At 40.2% G+C, this 25362-nt stretch overlaps 1 protein-coding gene across 3 annotated transcripts in view; it reads right to left on the bottom strand.

The window, feature by feature from the left end:
* LOC100696443 (kazrin) overlaps positions 1–25362 on the bottom strand; it is a 174673-nt gene that overhangs the window by 111388 nt on the left and 37923 nt on the right. For all 3 annotated transcript variants that reach the window (XM_025901300.1, XM_013271124.3, XM_025901301.1), the window contains exon 4: positions 2784–2973. In XM_025901300.1, coding sequence (XP_025757085.1) covers positions 2784–2973 — 190 coding nt within the window. The remainder of the gene's footprint in view (positions 1–2783; positions 2974–25362) is intronic.

Below are 25362 nucleotides of genomic sequence, written 5' to 3'. Positions count from 1 at the left end.
AGTGATGGTTGGAATATAATTAGTGACGGAAAATATCAAACGTTTGATCCACAATGCGCTTTTATTAGTGTCAGCAACTGTCAGTAAACTCTGGGGATCTTGGTGATATCCCACCATGTATGAAAGACTCTGCTAGTTAAAGTAAATAAGAATAAGAACCAGTTTAATGTGCCAGCACTTTGAGTAATTACTTTACCTGTGCTAATTGTGCCACATATAATCAAAGTAACCCCAACGGATCCAGTGTGTGGTTATATGTGTAGCGCAGAGACTAGAGTAAGGAGATGGAATGATTTTTTCCACACGTATGCACCTTAATAAAAGTGTATGTGGAAAATAAAAAGTCTCTTGACCACTATGAAAAAAAGTAAAATAAAAGACATCTCAAAAATACGTCTATGCAAAGGTCAACGTACAGAAATAGGGAAATATGAGCACAATATGAATGGACTTTTCACTCACCCTGCAACTTTCCATAGTGATATTTTCTCCCATACACAAAGAGAAAATGACAATGATGCCAACTCATGCCACACACAGACAGAAGCTTTGGGGTCAGTTTCATGGATGCTTAACATCCTTCAGAGTTAAATGCGGTGCTGTCGGGGACTACGAGGAGGATAACTGTGAGCTCAGAGGACATGTTAGGTAAGATCATTTGAGGAAGACAGTGAGGTTAAATCTTGTGGTCTTTTTCTGTGTTTTCTAAACAGTTGTGAGCTTGTAATTCTCTGAGGAAAACTACAAGAAGATAATCAAGTACATCCAATTCCTCATAACTTTGCACTTGCCGGGAAGAATGAAACATGCAAATGTAAGCCCCCCAGGCAGCAGGAATGCAATTAAGGTAAGCTAGCCTGCTAGCAAGGTTAGTGCTGCTGGATCTGAAGTGCCAGATAGCACCCCCAACACAGCTTCCCTCAGGACTCCCAGTCTGCCGGCTGTGCAATGAACCGGCGACCCTTACCACACACCTCCCTTCCCAACACAGCCACTGGTGATAAATTACCTAATCCTCCTATCCCTAGCCGTTTCTATTATACACCCAGAGCCTGTAAAGAAGAGCTACAAGGAGAAAAAGGGGGTTGAGAGAACAGACAGCAAGAGGTGGGTGGGGAAAAAAAAAAGAATAGACTTATTGACAGCAACACAATGACAGTGGGAAGATGCACAGGGCAAACAAAAGCAGGAACTGGCAACCATAATCTTCAGTATCAAAAGGACATGTGTGCATGTCATTTTTGATGTTGAAAATCGGGGGCACTCAGAACCACTTAGCACTGCATTTGCACATAATTGTGTCTGACAAAATACATCTTCTGAGAGATCCACAGATAGGGCTCAGCTTCTTGTGGTGTATCATTTCAGAAGCATCGGGAATATCGTAAGAACGAGCAAACCGATAGTGTTCTTTAGGAGGTTTAAAGAATATTCACACAGATGAATGTTCATGAACGTGATTCATGCACATCACTCAGTCATCATTTCAGCTGAGCTGAGAAGCAGCAACCAAAGGACAATGACATCAGTGCTCAAACCCTCCCAGAGGAGTGCTTGTTGTCTCTCACGCTGGTACACACACTGCTATGGAAACCAGCAGGAATGTGAGCATGCATCAGGGTTAAAGGGATAATGCAAGGCACATACACACTGACAAAGAAACAGCAAGGCTACAGTGTCAGTCCACTGAAAACAAAGCTGACACATGACCAAACAGTTCCTGACCAGCTGTATACGACAGCCTGTGTTCAAATTTTCCCCTATTAAAAAGCACCACAGAGGTCAACTGAGGACCAAATGACTCACTGTCTTTGCTAAAGGAAAGTTCACCAACAGTGTTTTAATCTAAGAGTGCAGTACAGCAGGCCTATTACTGAGCTTGATTTCACAAGTGTCTGCGAGAGATGTGGTTTCATAGTAGAGTGCTGCCAAAGCCCGGATGGAACGCATCCTATCAGACCGCTCACTGTACCAGCTGACTGCTACGGAAAGAGCAAGAGTGTGAGAATGTGCGTGTGCCAGAAGTTAAAGGGACACGGCAGCCCATGGGCACACATTTAGCCACGCGTGCTTATGCAGTCAGCCATGCTTATGCATGTGCACAGAAACAAAAACTCCCATCTGTTTCCTATCTATATGTCAAACTGAGTAGATAAAACTTGGAAAAGGGCAAATAAAGCAGCTGCAACACACACACACACACACAAGCAGAAGGCAGCTTTCTCTACACACTGGGCACCCATTCAAACAGCTCTCAGTAACAGTAACCCACGGCAACCCTAAAACCAGCCCCCTTTCCCTTCCTCCTCAAGAGACGCAGATCCTTTGCCCGGTTAGGGGAGAACTGACTGAACTAGCACACAGAGTGCCTGAGAGTAAAAAGAGGCTGTAACTTTACCCACTCTGTCCTTACTGAAGTGCAGCACTACACCCGCCCCCCTCTCCTCTTAAAGGTTAAGGGGGTTAATCATTCAACATGAGAGGGGATTTTAAGGGAGAACTGAAAGTGGACACAAGTCAACATAAACCCCTCTTTTGTTCAATTCATCCGCTCTCTTGCTGACTCTGAAATGCACTTATTCCCATGAACAGAGGTACGAGCGGAGGCTTTTTTCACTCTTGGATGTCCTCCATGATAAGCCGCACACTCGAGACACACACTGCAAGACTACACACACACACAGCTGAATGAGAGCGCACTCATCCTTCTCCACATGTTCACAGCTTCTCGGCAAAAAGAACAAGAAGACACCGTCACTTCACTCTCAGCGCGGCTCTCTTACCATTGTGGTTGTGCTGCAGGGTCTCAAGCACGCTGGCAGAGGAGTCCGTCGCTCCCAGCTCGGCCAGTCTGCGGCTGGTGGCGCTCAGCTCTGACCGCAGGTTGGTCACCTCCTGGCTGGCTGACTGAATGGCCCCATCGATGCGCTGGGCAAGCTGCTTGTTGTCATCCATCATTTTCAGGATTTTTGCCTGAGGAAGAGAGGGGAATCCAGACAAGGTGTCATGCTGACAAGTTGACCATTTCCTGGGAAGGAAGGTGTCCCCAAATAAATTCCTCCTTTTTTTCCCCCTGTTCTGATTGCTCCTGTTCCCTTTTTGTTTTATGAGAAAGCCAAGTTAAATCCTCAGAGCAGTTAGTCCTTTCCCTTAAAGAGAGGCATCCGGCTCAGGGGAAATGTGTGTTTGCTGAAAGGAGTGTACGTTTCAGAGGCTGTGTGTGCGTTGTGAGAGTGTGTCAGTGTGCGAGCATGCCTGTGTGTGTGTCTCTGAGAGTTCGGTAACAGCATGAGTGTGTCTGTGTGTGCATTAGAGCGCCAGCACTGCCCCTGTGAAATGTGCTCCCCGCAGCTGACTGTTGAAAGGACACAGAGCATTGAGAGATGACAAGCGCCTTTTTAAATGGACTGTACCATTTGCAGAGAAAGGCGAGGGGGTGGGGGAGCACGCTAGGACACATAAGCACATGGAAAATCAGAGTTTCTCAACACAGCTGTTTTCAGGAGATATTGTCTGAGGTTCTGGGAATGCGTTCATTGCTGAACAAACTCACAACAAATTTCTGTAATCCGGTGAAAAAGGACTAAATCGAAACACTGCAGCTTTTTCTCTTTCTAACTTTCTGCATGCAAATCCTGCACAGGACTTGTGGACAAAGGGAAGGAAATCATTAGTTTGACAAAGGAGCAGTTGTGCGGAGAAGACAATAATAGTTGTGCAAACAGGGCTTTTTTTTCACATTATCACAGTGAGGTATTCGTCCAGCAGACAAAGGCGTTTTTTGAAGCCCTGCTGTAATGTTTCAGGCTGAAGTTGAAGAGGAACATATTCATCCCTTCAAATGTGCTCTAACATTGTTTAATTGAAACATAAGACATTTTGAGATCCATTGAGTCAACTCGGATATTATTATGATAGGAGTGTTCAGAGTAACTCAGTTAAGATTTGACATATTATTCTTTATAGCATTAAGCAGGGGGGTTATGAATGCAATCATAGGCTCCTTCCTGCCTATCCTTTAGGCTAAGAATGAGCTTTAGCCCAAGGCTGACTGCCACATGTGGAAATGTCCTACATGCTGTGTGACTAACTATGTAACACATAATTTTTTGTATCTGTATCCAAAATCTATGCTCTGCCTTCATAATTGTAATTCTTCTTGCTTCCTTCTATCCTTTGCAGTGCCACAGAGGGGTATCTGCAGTGTGGCTGTGAAAACTGCTGCTTATATATTAGAAGTATTGCAAGACAACAACATTACTTTCAAAATGTCAAGTATACCCCAGAAACTGAACAGGAGACAGACTGATTCCGGAAGCTTTCTATATAGAAAAGCCTCACGATGAATCCGGTGCAGCCCATTTGTAAGTGAGCAGAGCTGACAGGGAATAAACATGTTTCTCAATAGTCATCGGATACAGGGCTTAAAGGATTACACTGCCTTTCTTTTTATTGTCACTGTACATGTAAGCATAGTTTGGACCCATTTCAACGCAGCACATCATGTATTAGCTTGGTAGTCTTGTACATGAATATGCAGTATTAAGTGAGCAGCTTATCTGAACTAGTATCAATAAACTAACAGTGAACACATGAAATCATCACTCTAAAGTCAGCTGTTTTGTGACTGCATCTTTCACAACTGTGACTTCAGTACTGTGATCAATATCATATTGTGATTCCCAACCATAAATGGGAATATCTGACTTTCTACACAATCTTTTCACTCATTAATGATAACTTCATTAGGGCTGCACCACACGCACGTCTTTCCAAAGATATCAGCCATTGCCAGTTTTTAGACTCTTCCTAATGCTGACACACTTATAATTAACCTCTCTGTATAGTTGTCTTTTCCCTTTAGGACTGAGAAAACCTGCCTCAGTTGCCAACCCAGCACCCCAACTCCATCCTGCTATTTTTCAGCTATAATCTGACATTAGTCTGCCAAAGCATGCCCACTCACTCAGCAGTACAGCTGTGTTGTTATTGTTTCCCAAGGTTGTATGAACTAAGACCCCAACCTATCCTGCATGTGGTAAACACAGATCAGCCACGGCACTGCACAAGCCTGGGTAGCGTGCAACTGCTGTGTACCGTAGCCTCAGGCGCTCTGCGAGTGTGTGGGCCAAATATTGAGTTGCACACGATTTGCTCAAGAAAAAAACCCCCAAAACTTAACTGACCGCTTAGACTATGCAAGCGAGGAGATAGAGAAGAAAACACGCACGCATACACACATAGTCCACCCGTTCATCCATCTGCAAGACACGAGTCACCCCCCCCTCTTAGTAAGTGAACATCATGCTGTTATTTATAGACGACCCTGCTGCCGCATATGATACATTAGTCACAGGGGAGGGCAGGCATAGACTCATACACACGCTCACTCATACACACATACACAGGGCAGCTAATAATCCCAAAGTCATCTGATGTTCATTAATGAAATTCAGCTCTTGTCAGGAGTGCTAAAAGTCAACTGGGCCCTTTTGGGTAATCAAGATGTTGCACTATCAAAGTCTTTGCATCTTTCTGTACAGTTCACCGTTACACTAGAGTATGTCTATAAAATATGCTTATACTATATGCAGGTATGCACATTAGGGATGGTCACATTTTTCAATTTTTCAAATAAACATTAAATTGTAAATAGTTTAAAAATGTTTACTGCAATTTGTATGTGTTACATTACATATTTCTTACTACCAGCGCCCGGTAGTAGGTGCTGTGCTGTTACCACCAGAAGATGGCAGTAATCCAACTATAGGCTGCGTACGAAAAACGTGCTGGCAGACTAGTAAAACGTGGCTGACGCAGTGAGATTCCACGCTAATGTACTAAGAAGAGAGACCCCTTGGGTTTAAGGGCTTTACAAATGCAATGTAATGTAAATGTCATGTTTTATCTGGCAAAGTCTGTTACTATGTTCTTACAATGTCTTATTCATGGAGCCATATAAACATGAAAACACAAGTTGCATGTGACTTTGGATTCTGCCGTGCATTAATAAAGCGGTATTTCCATTTTCCCTCAAAACATAGCCTACAGCAATAAGGGGTCTTGCAAAGAATTGGAAAGTAGTTTTCTAACTGAACTGTGGGAAGAGTGTGGATGAGCTGATTACAGTGGATTTTTTTTTTTTTAATATATATATAATAATTTTACCAAAGTTCTTAGAAGCCAGTCTTGCCTCCGCCTTGCCAGTTATTTCAGGCTGTCAAAAATATGCTCCTCTATAAACAGGTGGGGATAACTTTTATTTTCATGGGCTTTGGGACATAAAAACACTAAGTATAAAATCACCAGTTGCTTCAAAATAAGGTTGAATGGTTTGGGGGGTTCTTTACGCTTCCCTGCAGGCTATGTACAAAGTTTTGTGACAATGCAGTCATGTTTATTAGAGCCAGAATAATACAGGATTTTTAATACCGATACTAATATTTGGTCATTTAAAATGCGATATTTCGTTGTCTGTTGGGTTTATCGCGAAGTTTTTTTTCTTTCAGATGCATGAAAAATACGCAGATTACCCTAACATTGTTATTTGCACTTATTTACGCTTTGCCTGACTCTGCTTGGATCAGCTGATTGTTGTTTGTGGCTTTTTGCTAACAGGGGAAGTTGCAGAGTGCTCTCTGGTGGACAAACTGTGCAACGTCAACACTTGAAACATGGCTGGAAGGTGTTTCTCCTGTCTTTTCTTTTATCGGCAGTTATAAATGCTATCAATAGTCTGGCAAATAGCTAACATCAGCCAATAAATCATGTGTGTTTTCTATTCTGCCAGAGCACCAGAAAAATTTTCATTAGCCAGGAAAAGCAGTGTGTCGACTTACACATGTCTGCACTTTGACAACAAGTAGATACTGAACACATGCTAACACACAGTTGAAACTGTCACGTATCTTGACGTGCATCACTGCAAACAACAGTATCGGTTTTCCCGTTTAGCTATTGATTAGCTCCTTGGTGGTGCAGGAAGAACCACCACCATTTTTGGTATCTGGGAATTCTTCCATTGATTTCTAGTCAGGATTTGTTGAGTGTGACGTCTCTTGTCATTACGTGAATAAATCTACCATTTTCCTGCTCATTATGTTTGTTTTCTTTGTTTATTTTTTGCGCAACCAATTAAAACACATATCCTCATGTTCCAAACATGAACATATGAATTTGTGTGTCACATAAACGCCCATCGCTTCAGTTTCTTTCTTTGGGTCTCGAATGTGTCTGCTGGTCACTGCAGTGAATAGGGACCAAGTGTATCAGTAATTAGTGGGTGTGCTTTGAGTTAGGATTACCATATGAATGGTGACAGTAGGGAGTGGGATCAGTGCTATATAACCATTCATCACTGTGCTGCAGCACCCTGCAGACATTTTACAGGCAAGTCACTGGAATAAAAAGTCATAAAAAAAAAGTTTCAGCACAGAAATCTGTATGCAGTAGTTTTTTAAGCCTGCATGATTACATTTTTTTTACTTACATGGGCAAGATTTTGTTGTTGGGCAATAACAGCCAAAACTTACAAGCTTTCTCTAGCATGGTATTTGTTGCCTGGCAACAACAGGAACCAAATTCAGCTGTGCTAACAAAATAAACTAAAGAAAATTCCTACATCTGTTACAACTTTTGACACTGTTTGCTTATGAATTGTTTTAAGTGAGTTTCCTTTCCTCTGTTCTCAACTTAAAAGCATTATGTTAGGGAAAAAAAACACTGAACAAGTCTAAGTACATCTCAAAGCAAAAGACAGCTATTTTGCTAGAAATTAAATTTTACACTGTTCTTTTGTTTGCCCTCGCTCTAGCACAGCAAATGCATTAACTCTGCTTTCTAAATCAGCTCCTAAATAGGCGTAAATGATAGGATGTAAGAGAGTGTTTATAAATTTGGTATAAATCATTTTTCCTTTGACTTGCTGAAGCTTACAGCGGTATGTGCAAATGAAAATTTTCTATATGCCTGTCTTTTGTATAGACCTGTCAATCAGACAACATTCAAAGAGGGTTTTTTTCCTGTATTGCCTCATATAATTGCTAAAAGATTCAGCCAGCCATCCAGAGACTGAGAGGCGTTATTTTATTATTTTTATAACACTAAGACAAGTGCTGCTAATCACTGGGTGTGCCCAAAGGGAGGTTTTTACAAAAGACAAACAGACTACTAATCTATATGCGAGTGTTCACTCACAGTCTTTGTTGGTCTGATAGCAAAGGGATATGTGACTAGACATTTCTTGTAATCCAAGCATGACACCATTCCAAATCTTGTTACCTCCAGAAAGGAGGGTGTTCTATATTTTATAGTACTTTGTGCTTTCAGGAGTTTGCCTCTAAGTCAGGGACCATTGCTTTACAGATAATCTAAAAACAACGTATAGATACCTGCACCACAATCTGTGCTTACTGCCTATGCCCCTGCAATGCAGAACTTATGGGCTGCACCAAAATCACCTGCCTATTGATAGCATCTGGAAAGGCCAGCCAATGAGGTGGAAAAGGTGCTGTAATGCAGGGCCAGGCTGATGTGAATTCCTGCATTTGTGTTTTTTTTCAGGCAAAAGGAAATGGTTTAATGTCCCCAAAGGAGTAAGGAAATTGAGTTTTTGTAGCTGAAGGCTATCTTCATGTCTTATCAAGATCATCTTATCGCGGGGGGAGGGGGGAATGGACTTAGCAGAGAAAGTGTTACCTCTCCTGAGTCAGATCACACGGGACACACAAAGTAAGAAACACCCACTGTGGTGAGAAAAATGGAGGATCACGCTGAGGAAAAGACGACGCACAGAGAGAAATACACTGACAGAGCTGACAGACCCAGTGAGACCTCAATATGATTCAAGAGTGTGTAATTTATAACTAATTTAGTGCAGAAGATCTTACATCTTGCTACAGACACAAAATTCCAAAATTCCAAAACCAACTTAATGTTTGGAGTTTTTTTATTCAGCACCACTTTGTAGCATGCCACTATAGAGACATTTTATATGCTCTGCTGGGTTGCGATTTCATGGAATGCGCATTTGACTAAATGTTTTAGCGTAGGTTTAGTTGGGGCAGCGTACAGAACTGAGCTCAGCCAGCAAATCTCAGTGTCAGCCTACAGTACATCAGCTGATGGCTCAGCTGATTCCCTTCGTATTTGCAAATCTAATGTGGGGCGCGTTTTTTAAGCTGCTTCAGATTCTTTGCGCACCCACCTCCGCCCTTCATGCTTTTCATGCTAATTCCCAATTTACTTGATGTTGTGTCCACCGTGATTGATGCCTGCTCTGTTCTGTGAAGCCGGTCTTGCTGCCGCTGCTGTAGCAGGGCAGGAGGTCCCAAAACAGAGCCACGCTGCAAATATAATTTACTGCAGATGGAATAACAATCCTATTGTGACTAAACCTTCTACTCTGCTACAGTTTACTGATTGTTTATAGCTCTCCACAAAGGAGCCACTCAATTTTGTGACCTAAGGAGAGCAGACCACCTCCCTAAGCATCGGTGTTTCAGCTGAACAGAATTAACAACTCGAATATAAAATGCTTAAGATATATATATATATATATACCACTTCATCTGTTATGGAAGATAAGACAAGTGATCGGGTCTTAATGATTTGATTACTGCATGACGCCTTGCTGCTTTGTGCCAACTTTTCTTTAAAAGCACATTGACCCAGTTATGAGCCATCTTTCAACACAAAATAGAAATCGCACAATCTCAGGCGTGCATTAAGCATCATTACTTCAAAAACAGGCAAAGTTACTGCGTGATATAGGAGGAGGTGTAAGCTCATTACACAGGAGTGGGTGTAATCGAGACAAAGAACAGACGCGAGCATTCTGAAAACACAGAATTATCTTCACTGTGCTGTTTATTCTCAACTCCGAGTGTCCTTTACTACTCAAACTATGTGAAAATGGATATGACAGAGCAGCTGGAGGATAGGAACAGACGACTCTCGGTGCAGCGGTAGCTTTCTCTCTAACCCCAAGAGATTAGCCGGACAGTTGTATAACTGAAAGGTCATAGGTTTGATTCCCACAGGTATTAGTCTGAGCAGGTGAGCTGGTCAGTGTGGGCACTTTCATGACATTATGAATAAGTATAACGACATCTCAAAGAAAACGGCAGTTATTTTGCTGCAATTCATTTTTACTGTGTTAACTGTTGTTTGCTTTTGCTTTAGCACAGAAAATGCATTAACTTAGCATTCTAGGCTAACAGGCGTAAATGACAGCATATAACAGGATATTTAGGATTTCGTATCTTCACAACTGCTTTAAACTTTGATTAAAGCTTATCAACATCAGTGAATCTTTTGCTTTTTTTAAACACACAAAGGTAATGACGACCCATTAACCAGCAGTCCATAGCTTGATCTGGATCACTGTTTCACTTTTTGGACTTTCTTTATCAACCTGTGTTTCTTTCAAAAGAGACAAGGGTAAGAGTCGGGCTGACATAGTGGAGCATTTGTTACCTTAAGAGCCATATATGAATTTCATACAAAGGAAAAAAACTAGGTGAATACTGGACATCTCTAATTGAATCCTAATATTCATCTGTGTCTGAAAGACGTCTGGTTTGCTAACCTATTTTCCCTCGAGTCGTTTTTACAGTGTAGGAGATGAAAAAGAGGTATGACACAAAAGTAAATGCAGTAGAAATTAAGCAAGGGCTCTCTTCCACCAGTCAGGAGAGGTTTCAAAAGATAATTATATACAGTTTGCATTTGAAGAAAAATTAGCAAAACAGGAAAAAACATTAAATAGACCACAGCTAACCAAATGATACAGAACAGGACCATTAGGAAGGTAAAGTAAAAGTCACTAATTGGCTCTTAATTCAATCAACATTAATCACTAGCTCGCTTATATATCGCATATTACAAGACAGGTATAAAAGAGAGAATTAATAACTTCACTTTTGAAAAGGATGAATCGTTTTGAAGACGGCAGCTTCAGCGTAATTAATTCGTGTAAGTGCATTAAACTAGGATTATAACTTGAGGGGCGCTCAGGTGCATGCTGGCCAAAGCCAGTGCTCTTTAGCATTTTGAAGAATGCTCCACCTCTCCAGCTGCTTCATGGAATTCACCAAGGGAGTTTTTTAGGTAATCGTGCCTTGATAAAGGAAAATGTCACATGTATTAGAAAAGTGAATAGAGAGACTTCTACCACAAATAGACCATACAGAGTTGGATATAGAGGCAGAGAAGAAGAGTTCGTGACTGTACGAATTTGTATTAATTTGGCATTATCAGCATCGTTTCCAGTATTTATAGTGTTCCAAAAAGCTTCAAATGTTTAAAGAGTAAAACAGTTTTCTGCAGTTGGTAATTTGGCCGAGCAAAAACTGAAAAGTTACTTTGAGCTTCAGAAATTTGTTGCAGGGATGGGAGAACTGCCAGAAAAGTCGCTCCAGTCACAATCCATCATGAAGTCACCTCCATCAGAGCTCTCAGAAGCAGGGTGAGGACAGAGAAGTCTTAACAGAAAATCAGGTCCAGAGCGCAGGGATCTGTAGCTCGGCTCATGACTTACCTTTCATCACAATAACACAACGGCAATTTTATCTCGATTAAATCAATGTTTGCAAAAAAATCTCAAGGTCCAAATATTTTTTATAATTTCACTGCATATGTTTACTCAGCCAAATTTGAAACTAAGAAAAATCTATATTTCTTTAATAAAGAGTCTGCAGCCAGAATCATCTCCGTGAGGCAGGCGACTCGTGTCAAACAAAGCTCCCGGTGCTGTGTGGATATCCATGCCTCCGCTGTCCTTGCCACCATCAGCACTGCGTGTACTGCCAGCTAAGGAATAAAATACACAAATACAGTCGGGTAAACACAGTTTGTTGACACATACAGATAAGTTTCCCATTCTGTCTGACAAGAGGTTTGAGGTGAGGAAGAGTGTTACTGGAATAATTCGCATCTTCATCCCAACTCTCCCAGTTTCTCTAATCTCTTGTTCTATTCACACTAAGCTCCTGTTCATATTTTCCTGCCTCCACATGGTCACTGACAGTGTGAGGTACATCCAGATAGCAAAGGCAAAGAGATATTTTTTTTTCTGGGAAAGCCATAAGTAAGCCGGCTCTGTGGTTAAAGCTCTGGGGCTAATCTCCAACACAAACAGGTCTATGGGCTTTGATGAGAATTAAGATACACGTTCCTTTGAGGTGAGACAAGAGAACAAAGATGCCATGCTGGGTTTTTTTGGCAAAGGATATATACATATATATATGTATATATCCCCTTTTTATTTTACTACTATCTACTGAAGGCTGTGTTTGTGTTAGGAATGGCTGAAGGAGATTTTGTGCCCTAGCAGACATCCTAAGCTATCAAATTAAACCAAATATATGTTATGAAGTACGTTAGTATTATTATTTGATATTTTTAAAAGCATTTTAAAAGTCTTTTTGAGCCTCATCTCCGTTGCCTTTTATTCAATCATGAAAGTGGAAAAATCTGGTCTTTTAATCTTAATGAAACACCTTCCAAAGGTGAACCTGGTGAACCTGGCAATGGTGCACTATTGAGTGAAATATTGAATAATAAGCCTGCTACTGGCAGGGACTCACTTTTGATCATGTTCAATGGGGTAGGAAGGCAAGGGCTTAACTGGCTTTTAATAACATGCTAACTACTCATTTTTGTGCTATCTAAGAAATGTTTTGGAGCCTAATTTTCTGATTTCTTTCTTTCGTTTGTGTGATGTGATGAATACTCTGTGTTGTTCAAAGGACTGGAAACATATATTGTAGCCAAACAGAGTCAAATTCTAGCTTAATTCTACGTTTTGTCACATCACAGACAGAAAAAAAATCAGGAGAAAAAAACCATACATTCAAAATGCATTTCATGACAGCCAGTAAAATCACTCCTGATCAGTGTCAGTGGCTTGACTTGACAGATGGTCAATTTTTCTTGCTGAAAGGGAGCGCGTGGCGTCACGTGTGATGCCGTTAATGTTCTGTGAACTAAAATGCCAGGATGAGCGTTCAGTAGTTAATTGTAACTGTTTATATGTCAACATGTAGGTCCGCCTCTGTGTGCGCGACGGAGAATAATTGCGTGTTTCAGGCTGAGGGGCAGCTCTTGTTTCTTCTGTTTAGTATGCAGCAGCTGTCGTCCCTGTGACGAGGACTGAGAGAAGCACTGTTCAGGTGCTCTGTGGTGTGGGGAGGGGGGGGCCGCGGTTGATGATGACGGCTGGCTTGATGCGTCCTTTCAAAAACCATTTCCCCTCAAAGGCACAGCACATGGATGTCAAGCTTTTCTACGCTTCAACAAGAATGATGGCAAATAAATAAATAACACAAATATTCAAAGAGATTTTATACTAGAAAAAACTTGATTGGCGTTCGGAGTTTTTATAGATATATAGCACCTCTCAAAATGAAACAAGAAAATAATACTTTTAACTTCTGAGGAATTTAATCTAATTTATATGCTGTTAGTGTTTGTTTTGATTTGTGTACTTAATCTAGCAGATTTGTAATTACCAAATAAAACACCAATAGAAAATCATTTTCGTTTTTTGAGGCGTCAGAGCCCTCTACATTTGTTTTGTCCTTGGAAATTTGGCACGACAGATTAACTGCGCTGTAATTTGATCGGCGTATTATCTGTATGGGAGAGGAATATAAATAGTTCATCATTTAACTTCCTCCAGCAGAGTCTGGGTTTAAAGCAGAAGGTGGGCCAAAGATATTAGATACTGCTTTGCAACATCTGCGATTTCAGCACCCCATATATTACCATTAGTCCATTAATCCGTGTACTTACATGAAACAGCATAACCTACTTAGCACAGAGGACAAACGACTACTCGTTCCCCTAAGTTTTTATAGTCTGGTCATTTGCTATAACTGCACATAGGACAATTAACACAGGTGGATGGGAATGGGAATGACTCAGCGAGGGTTAGAGCTAGCTCCAATAACATGTGAAACACATGTAAATAAGTAAATTTTATTTTATGGCACATAAAATACAATTTATTGTATTTTTACTCCAATTTGAAGCCATGATCAGTCTTCATCATGGCTATTTTCATCAGTAGATTGTTTAACTTGGGAGGAACAGTACAAAATTCAGTGAAACAGAACTGGCCGAGCGCTAGTGTCTAGTATAAACAAACTGAAAAATACAGCACCAAGCAATCATCACTTTTCCACTGACTTCATTCAAACTCTGAGGCTTTTCTAAACACAACAAAGCGTCCTGAGTTTCTCATGTTTGTGTCTGTGCAATCCCACTTCCACACTGCTCTACAGAGAAAGCAGACTGGTCAAAGGCTGTATTTCTGAACTGCGGTATCCAGTGTATGATGAGCCAGTGATCCACAAAATAGTAGGGACAGGGGCCGCGTGCCTTCAAATTATTCGAGTTATACTAAACACTGCTGATGACCCAGCTCCATTTTATGCTGCAGTGACAGTCTACTGTGCTCTGAGCACTTTTAAATCAAAGGTGACCTACAGCTCGTAACACACAAAGCTGCCGCTTCTGCTCAGCTGATCATGCTTCTGTGTAGGCAGCACTGTAAGCTGCTGCGTGCACATTGTTTATGGGTTAAGATGCCTCACTCTCTCACACTGCTGCTCAGTTGCATTAGCCTGTTTGTTGTCACACTTCTAACATCTAATGTAAGCTGATCACGTCATGCTAGTTCAAGCCACATTGATAGAGCTATAAATGTAAGACTGTAAGATTTATTACAGTAAATCAGCATCTACAACTGCAATATGCTGCTAAAATTTAGGGCATATTAAAAAACATAGTTTGTATTATATGTCATATTTTCCCAGAAAAGCTGGAGGCGGTAACTGGAGAGAAGGAGATGGATGGATGGATGGATGGATGGATGGATGGATGGATGGATTGCTGCACCACGCAAACACACACCATAAGCTAAATTTTAATCGAAAATAACAAGATGATGACGGTTAACTGTTTATTTCACCTACAAAATTCCTACATGCTCAGCTCAGTGATCAGTGAGTTAATCAAGTGGCACATTCCAAACTTGATTTTGTAGATGAATGCGATTCATATCATTGCCTAATGATGTTTATTCATTTGCAGAATTAAATAGGCTCTCGTTGTCATTAGGATTACAGAGAAAAACAGGAATTAATTATAGTTTTTCCATCATCGTAGTCTTACGCATTATGTTCGCTTCAAAATCGGCAGATCTTTGCAAACTTGTTGCCAGCAATATTAAACTAGTACAGAGAAACAAACTTGTTATCAAGTCAAACCCCGCTGCCGCCCCTAGAAAGCCACTATAGCATTGCACAGCTCCCTTCAATATTGTTCTGGCTGTTATACTGATGCTGAAGACCTCGAAGCACCCCTGCAATACCAGCTTCACTGACAGAATGACTGGCAGTATCTGACACTTGACAATGTATTGTTTCTGATTCTGTTTGTGAGAGGTAAGTGTCCCTGAATAAAAGCTAGCTGAGTTATATGGTAGCCAACCACATAATGAATTTCTAAATGGCAATGTGTTTTGTTCTCACAAGTAGGCTGACTGGAAAACCCATAAAACGCACATATACAGGCTAAACAGAACAAAAACAGAATGTAAAAACATGTTAGGGACAATTTAAGTTTAAATAAAAGATTCTGTTCGTACAATATTTTCTTTTATTGACAGCAAATGAACCTGGGTGAGTAGGAACTCACCCAGGAGACCCACTGTGTGTTTTCTTAGATACATATTATTCATATGTCCAACTCCAGATAACTTAAGATAAACACAGTGCAGATTCAAATATCTGTACCAGATATGAAATGCCGGCCTGAACTTGAAATCCCGTATTGAGCATATGTTGATAAACAGATTAATACAGATGTTTTGCTGATGACACCACTGCCTGTGAAGGTTATGCGCATATGTATCCTCTTCATATTTGAAAATACGTCCTCCTGTCTAGTGCAGGATAAAAGGTCATCTATGCTTGACCCCAAGCTGTCAGAGCAGCACACTGGGTCGACAAATGGGTTTGGAAATAAAGTGAAGAAAGCAGCTGCATTAATGGAGCGGTGAAGTGTGCGCTTAAAAGCACGATTTTTAAAAAGAAAGGTCTTGCAGAGACTAATCTGTGTTTTGCCAATAGAGACATGAAGAATCAGTGTTTGATGATGCCTCGCAGCTGCTACAGTACCAATCCAAAGTTCTGCTTGGTGGGATTAGTTTGCTGCCGGTGTATAAATATGATTTTAAAAGTGGGAGAGCAGCTCACAGTCAGCATTCTGTGAAGTCCCCCCCAAACTGGTACCTCAGGAAAAAAAATACAAATAAAAAACTAGACTCTATATGTATGTTTGTATGTGTTTACCCAGCATTACCAATGAAAAAACTTGACTACTTCGTGAAAAAGACACACACATCAGGGAGTTTATTTCTCACTTCGAGCATGAAGGGAACAAGTGTAGATTATACCAGCGGGAGAGCCTTGTTCACATACAACAATAAAGGATTTAGCCTACAATAGTTAGCGCGCAAAAGTGGCTAGATATCAGCTGAACAGATAAAAAAGTATTAAGTTGTAACATCCCTATGCTTCTACTGCTCTTTCCTTCTGTGTGTGAAAATTATACATGAAAATGGCTCACTTGCCTGTCCTCCGCTTTATGGCTTGCCCTCGCTGAGCAAAACAGACTCTTTCACCAAAACATAAACTACAATCTGTGTAAACCCAGTTATATTGAGATTTATTGAAAATTAGAAAGATACTCTATGTTTCCTCTCATTTTGTGGTGATAACATCTACTGTGGCAACTCCCCACATGCACGCTCACTTAGAAAAGTGCAAACGTGCAAAGATGAACCTGTGTGTGGATGTGGCTGCAAACACCTAGACACGCTGGTGTTGCAAATGCTACTGGATGCACGCTACTGTAGCAGGACAGATTCAATTTAATATGATCTACAACACTGATACTATTAATTGACTGCATTATTGGAAAAACAAGGTAAACGTCGTCTTGCATATGATCACTCTGACCATCCTCGATCCCCGAGGCCATGCTGCATCAGCACAAACCTATTTTAATCATTATTTTTTAATAGCAAAAGTTTCAGTTGACTTAATTTGACCTCTATTGTCAAATAACTGTGATAAACACGGCAGCTACCGTGCATGACTCCCACAATTCTACTTAAATTACACCAGCGATACAAGACTCACAGGTGGACCTCAAAGGCACACAAGTGATCCATCTGGACGAGAGGTCTGGAGGAGGAATTACCATGATTTATGGCCTTGCTCACTGTTATTTACTACTTGTGTCAAAAGCAGCCAGATAGGAGGTGACTCGTGGGAGCATCCCAATGAGGACAGAAGAAAATCAAAGATAGATAAAGTGTAATTATTCAGGGGGGTGGAAGACAAAGAGACTAAAAAGGAAGAGTACTGAAATCCTACCTTTGTGTCAAATAAAGTGTGTCCACAGCTAAACACAAAGGTTCGATAAACTCAGAGGCAGCAAAGAAACAGTGGAACAAAGACGCGTTTCAGACGTCCTTTTTTGACAGCTGGATATAAACTTGAATAAGAAAGAAGAAATAACATGTGTGACGCATCCGCCCTTTTTTCAGTTTCTCCAAAAAGGGAGAAGAAATAATCGAGGAAGTGTGCTCTGCAGGGTTCAGTCAAGTGAATGATCAATATTCAGCAACACTCCTCTGTGATGAGTCATTCAACTAATGATACAGGCCGGATCAATGGTCTGCTGCTGAAAAATTCCCGCTATTCTTATTCTGAACTTAAAGCACACCCTCGACAAACATAATGAATATTTCATGATTGTAGCACCTATTATGAGAACACCATCTCACTGTGTCATTCTCCTCCTTCTCTGTTAAAACTTGGGAAATTTGTCTACATCATTTAAAGGGCTTAGGCAGAATCTCATAGTTCACGGTGAATCACAAGGCAGAAATAGTAAATAGTGTTCGTGTCAAGAGCAAAGCTGCAGCCGGGGACACTTTGATATCTCCTTTGTCATCATCTAATGCGTTCTCATTTATTTTTTCTCTTAAATCTAATCTATCTCGCTATTATTTTCCATCTTGAATTAATTCCATTTGCATCACAACGTCTTAGAAAGCCATAAAAACATGTCATAAAATCTGTAAAGGTAGATTAGAACTGATTTAATTAAAGGCCAAAGAGCTTCGATTTCATCCTTGCAGTAACTGAGCAGTAAGGAGCACGTAATCAAAAGAGAAGCAGGTTCTTCCATTATATCCCCGCTGTTTACATACTGTGATCATCTGACCTTTTCAAACAGACCCACGGCACGGCAAACACATGGAGGAATTCAGACGCAGAAACTATGACCTTTTTTTAATTTGGCAGGCGCTCGGTCTGATAGCAAAGTTATCGGATCTTTCCTTCAAAACTGAATCGACATCAGTCAAACATGGCCGGCCATTCTATCGCTCTCCTCGTCATAGCCGGGTAATGGACCCCAGCAGAACCCTGAATAGATCATGCAAATTTTACCTTAGCCCCGGTCATTTCCATTTCCTCCAGTTAATTAATGCACTAAACATATTAAATTTGTCTTTGAGTACTAATTGAAAAATGTCAATCATTTTCCTGAACAATTCGCCTGTTCGTGATTGGAGTATGACTAATTTCTCATAGAGTGTCTGGAATTGAAATGTAAATTACTAAGAGCCATTAATATCCATACGCAAACCCAATGGAGACTCCCAGCTCGCCCTTATTTGATAATGAATGGCAGTGTCTACACTGAGAGGTCACACTGCAGCTAAAGGATGAGCGCCGATTCTGCAGTGCTGCCATGCATTACCCCCCTCACCACCACCACTTCCTTATCTAGTGCACAGGGTCAGGCTCTCTATGGATTTCTCATTCATTCTTTAGAACACACATTTTAAAACGCAATTAGAATGTGACTAAAAAAACAGTAATATCAACATATTGATCGATATACTGTTACTTATTGATCCCTCTTTCAGCCGGCCTATAATAATCCACAATCCATGCACTACAAAACAGCCCCAAACATGTTGTATTGTTTTTACAATACAACATGCAAAACTATTTGTCCCATGTTTGGGATTTACAGACACAATATAACTCAAAGGTTGACCTGAGGGTCATTTTTATGTGCAGTCCTCGTTTTATTTTCTATTGTAACACCAAAAAGTACCCACTAAATATCTGAGGCGAGGGCAAAAAATATTACTCTTAAAAAAAGAGTAAAAAGAATGGTACTTCTGATTAACACTCCTATGAGAGATCTTCTCTGAGCTTTTCTAAAGGAGAGCTCTAGTGCGATGGATGCAGCAGTCCAAAACAGGGTTGCTTTATAAAGTATGAGTTAACAGAAAAAATGTTTAAATCCAATCTGTGACTGTTACTAAATGGTAAATGGACTGGTACTTATATAGCACCTTTCTACTCATTTTAAGCACTCAAAGCACTTTCTACTGTAAGTCTCATTCACCCATCCACACTCATAGATCATATTTATCTATACTTAATCACTTTTATTTAACAGTTACACAGCTCAGAGTTCAGTTTCTTGCCTAAGGATAGTGCAACACATGGACTGTAGGAGGCGAGGATCAATCCACCCAATCTTTTAACTAACAGACAAAACACTCTACCACTTGAGCCACCGCTACCACCGCTTCTTTTCTCCAAGCAGAAGCAGAAACCTCAACTCTGACATCACTCCTTGTCTTCCTTTCAGCTTGTGAGTGTAAAGAGCTGTACTTTTATCATGATCCCTAGGATTGATCATGCTTTTGAGCTTGTATCCTTACATATCTCATATATCTGGGTTTCTGTTTTTCTGAATTCTAGTATTTGCAGTTTTAATTCTGGATTCTTGCTGGATCCTTATTTGGTATATTTTGGGTCCCTACAGCGGGTTCATTATTCTTGTAATACTTTACAGTTTTGTGATATTGGTACCTCTTGTCTTCAGGTTGTTATCATTCCTGCCTCCCCAGTATTTCTCTGCATTATATTCAGTGTGAGTTTCCTTGTCTTTGTACTCAGCTAGGTTCAGTCTTGTTTTTCTTTGATAGTTAGTTGTCTCTTGTAACTTGCTTTGAATTATAATTCCTGCCCTGTGATTGACTTCATTACTTTCACAATGTCTCATTTCCCTCCTGTTCCCAATTGCTAACCTGACAACTTCCTTCACTATAATGAAGGGAATAATATATGTTGTTTCGAACAACTTTATATTTTGAGATCCGTGTTTCTTCCTTTGTCTTTTCTTTCTCATATAATTGCAAGCAGTGGGATGATGGTCATATCCACTGACACTGTCCTCAAACTAGTAAGCCTTTTAGGACACTGAACATACACACAAAGGCATACATACTATACTCTACTGGGAGGGGTTTTGGGTTACCTTAATTAACCCTACTAATTAACCTTAATTAACCCTCAGAGTGATTACTACAACAGCAGTACATGGTTATATATAGTGACTGCATTCCGTGCTTAAAGACAGAGGATCTTCACCATATTACACACAAAATGTAGGAAGTTGCAATGATAAAAATCCAGGAAAACAAATAAATAGCCCAATAGCTTGCCAAACAGATATATAGGCCAGCAGGCAGATACCAATATTACAGAGATTGATCTAGCAACTGTGATATAGTAAATTGCATGCTTGCTTCAGGATATTGCTCTCACTGCTCGGAGCGGAGGTCTTGCTGCTGCTGCTACTGCTACTGCTGCTGCTGTGGCACAGATAGATACGAGCCATCTGCAGCAGCTTTCAGCATGGTAACGCGTCCCCATCACACAAAAGATCTAATAACTCATGCCAGATCGTCAGATGCTACACAATATTACCTTCATCCAAAAGTGTTCCCCCGGGAGCGACACCCAATCAAACTAACTTGTCTTTTGCCATCCAAATCATGTCCTACTAATAATGTTACACACTCAAACAGGCTTACAGGATTACAACAGTCTCTGGAACCTAGAATCTGTGCTAAAAACAAACATGAAAAGGACCTGCAAGAAGATTATTTCAGTGTATATGTATGAGGCACTTATCATGTAAAAGCAAGAGCATTCCAGCAAAGAAACCCCTGGCTTTTATTTTAAAAAGCCTAAATCTGAAATCCTATCCTCCACATTTTTAAAGAATATTCATAAAGGCGGCTTTAATGAAGCACGTGTGATGATGCATTTAGCAATTTTCGATCGCCCCACCTCACCCTACCACCTCCCTCTGAATACATACGAGTGACGTGAATAATGTCCACTTATCCAAGGGAGGCAGCTGTTAACTATCGATAATGCAACGGGCATTCGTTTAGCAGCTCGAATGTGCTGGTGTGTGTTTTGAGTTTTCCATTCCCAATTACAGATAGCAGCCGTGCTTGTTTGACTGACGCTAAAAGACCCAGGGGAAGAGGACACAATTGCTCGCTGAGAAAGTGAGAGTCATTTGTTCTAATTTAATATTTATCTATTGGGAGAGGCTGAGTTATCAGAAGGAGCTAAATTGAAAGACACCCAACCGTGCCCAGACAGAGTCAGCGAAAAATACCAAAAAGCAGCCAGCTTTGATGACCCTTAACAGAAGCTAGGGAAGATGTATGGGACAAAGACAGGGGCAGTGGAAAAGTGAAAGACGAAGAGAACAATGAGGTCTTTTCACATATTAACAAGCACTTTAGCTTCTTCATAATGATTTTGGCTCAGTTTGAATGGAATTCAATTGTGACTTACACAAGCATTAAAGATGCAGTCAGTCATTTTTCTTGTTATTTAATAGAAAAAATGTTTTACTCACATTTATACATTGATAGGTGTGTAATTAAATCTTCAAACAAACTCCTCAAAAAGTCATGTTTTTCTAAATTTTTTAAATTTAGAATTAAACCATTAAAAACACATAGAAGCGGGCTGTTTCGGGTAGCCGAAATGGACTGTTAGCTAACAGCGACTAACCACAGCTAACAGAGGCTAACAGCAGTGCTTACCGACAGAGAAATTCAAAATATCCTCAACAACTCATCTCCATATCACTTACAGAAGTGAGATTCAGTGACTCGCCAATTTGTATCAGACTCCTTTCACAGCTTCCTCCAGTGTAAATGAACATGGACACATATTAAAAGCTGAAGTGAACAGCAGACTGAAAGCCTACACTCACTACAGATGAATGGTCATCATAGTTGTTTGTCCTACAGAGGTTACCGTAGGAAAACAGGATTCAACTGACTTCAGTTTGAAATCTAATGACATGTAGTGGTGAGATTTTACACACTGTAACTTTAAAGAACTCTGCTAATCTTGCACAAATTTTTGGCCTCACTCATTTATTTAACGACATGCAAACAAAAACACTACATTAAACAACAACACAAAGTCACATGACAGGTCACAACTAAATGCACAAGCTATTGTATTTCCTTGAATTAAAAGCAGCAACTTATAAAATACTGACTCTCAAACTTTAGCTATACACTACTTCCAAAGTCAGAGTGAAGGCTCACTCGTCACACAAACTGTGGCTGATTTGCCTGTGGGGACATCAGAAACATCTGGTAACTGCTGTCATTTATTTAATAAAACATATGAAGTCATTGTTCTGGTTTCAAAAATTAATTTAAGCACACTTTTATGCAAATCCATCTACTGCCCAGGTAAGCCCTTTGAAAATGTCTCAATCAAATGAGAAACGGTTTGACATGAGCATATAGTGGCACTGTGGACTGTGAGCACAGGGAAGTCCTGTTATCTAACACTCAGGCAATACTGTGTTCACAACGAGCGTGTAAGCTTTGTAGTCAGGCTCAGAAGGGCTCATAGGAAAGTGAGACCTAATCCCATTTAGTCTGGTATTTAACCACGAGGAAATCTATCCCATCTACTTATACAGTCTGTAATCGCTGTTCAAGATCAAAGACAAGACCGGCATCTCTCTACGTCAAGTAGATGGAAAAAAGTACAAATAAAGTTTAGTTTCTGGGGGGTTTCAGCATTTTGCTTTTGCCTTAAAAAGTGATTTTTGTATCATGACAAAAATCTGCATTTTAGTCTAAAATAATCAAATAAAAATATTCATCTTAAATTTTAATTTACTAATCAAGTTGTCAAGTTGGGTTTTTTAATGGCTTTGATGGGATTATTAATCGACAAAAGCAATGCTCAGTGTGAGCTCTAAAATTGTGGGTGGTGGAAAGCCTGGTGGTGGGAAGGCTGATTAAATGTGTAAATGTGGGGAATAAAAGCATGCTTTCCAGCAGTGTAAGATTTATTGCCAAGAAGCATTTTTACAACAAAGACGTAATCGACCAAACACAATTCTCGTTGCTTTTTGTGCTAGGTTTATATATATCAACTATTTTAACATTTTCTTGGGTAGCATGAGAAAGCGGTAACATTTTTAGGTTATCTGGGGCAGCACTCCACTTCTGGTCACTTGGCACCGAATTTTGTTGATATTTTGTTGCTGTTGGTCTAGTTGCTGATAAAGTTCATTAACATGTATGTTTTACTAAGCTCATGAAATTCTTTAAGCCGCTTTGTTAAGTTTTCTGTGTTGCTGTTAATGTGCTCAGCTGCTAGAGAGGGGAGGGGCTGTGTGTCTGCCTGTCTGCAGGTTGTTGGTATTGATACTGAGCGTCTAATCCAACAGTAACTTTTAGTATTGATTTTTTTGACAACCACTCAGCTTTAAAGAGTAGACCTGCAACTATAATGCAGCTAATGGCAGAGCATGGTAAAAAACTGCAGAATTTCCCTTCAATGAGTACAACTATGTTGACATAAACAGCTGTTGGACAATTACTGGTAATTGTTTTGCTCGAATACTTAAAAAAAGAATATTCACACCTAACTGAACATCAGGATGACTACTCCTACTGTTAATTCTCTAGTTGTTATATTTCAGTTCCTTTTCAGGTGGTAGTATCCTTGCCACTAATTGCCCCAAGGATATTACCACTATTCAGTGACCTTGACCTCAGTTGTTCATAAAAGACTCGGAGGCATTATACAGTAGTGTCTTTACTACAGAAAATTGTAATTATTTTGTCAAGATGTACTGTGAGGACTGAAATTACACTTGAGTTGCCACAGCAGCAAGAATATTTTCTTTTTATATGGCTGACGACTAGAAAACCTGCCAACAGATTAGTTTTTGTAATCATAAGCTGAGTCACCCTGACTCAGATAACATAAGGCATGCTCGTAAAAATGTGTTCAGTAATTTGGCTGAATTGCATTCTTTCATTTCTAAAAGCAAGCCTTTACTTAAAGTCTCTGAAGATAAAAAGAGACATTATTCCGTGTCGTACTCAAGGCCTTCCACTCTTAGGCTCACTTGGACTTTGAAAAGACACGCTGCATTGGAGAAGAATTGAAAAGAATCTCACCTCACTCAGTACCAATTCCCAATAATAAGAAATGATAAATATGAATTTTGGACAATTATAACCCAAAGTCCAAGAGTTGCAGTGGGTATTCTTATCTCAAGGCTTCCACCAGATCCAATAAGCTTTTTCCCACAGCTGCGCTACACTGATAAGTTCTTCAGAACTCGTGAAATGGAGAGGGCTGGCCTCAATTCATGCTTGAACACAACATGCTAATGATTCCAAAGATAATGCAATCCTTAATTATTTTTTCATTATGAGGCACAGAAAAAGCGATTACTCCAAAACTAAACACTGCTGAGCCGTGCATTGTTAAGTCTGTTCTCCATTTATTGAATTCTTTAAACCTTGTTTAAGAGAGAATAATCCAAAGTGACGAGAGGGCTTTGATACCAGCACCAGCGCTTTTCAAATTATGGATTAGACGAGTATGAACTGTTCTCTTTGTCATCTCCTGCTGACTCGCCTTGCTGTGTTTACTAAAGCGATATGTGTCCGCAACATGACGCACCCTCCTCCCCTTCACCACATATTTCAAAAAAGGTTTTATCATCTTTCAATCAGCGTGGTCCAAACTGGGGCTTCCGCTCTGTAAGTTTTTCTTTTTTTCTCCGTCAAGCCCGACGTGATATGAGCTGCTCCAGGCTAGCTAAAAATATTTTTTTAAAAGAACCCTATTGTGTTAAAAAGTGTAAAAATATCTGATATAACAGGAAATCTATTTGTACATGACCCCAGTACCACAAGGCCAACTACAGGAGCCAGTTTCAAAGACGTAAAGTTCATCATAAACGTATTGATTCTTTTCTGTGTAAGCTGAAATTTGATCACACACTTTTACCAGAGGCCTAAAGCAGTGAACCTGACCTGTTGTGTCTCTGTGTGATTTTTAGCCCCACATATTAGTCACATGTGTGCAGTGCACATTTCCAAATCTTTCCATT

This window comes from Oreochromis niloticus, linkage group LG20 (assembly GCF_001858045.2).
Source record: "Oreochromis niloticus isolate F11D_XX linkage group LG20, O_niloticus_UMD_NMBU, whole genome shotgun sequence".
NCBI classification, from domain to species: domain Eukaryota; kingdom Metazoa; phylum Chordata; class Actinopteri; order Cichliformes; family Cichlidae; genus Oreochromis; species Oreochromis niloticus.
This window is presented reverse-complemented; position numbering and strand designations above follow the sequence as displayed.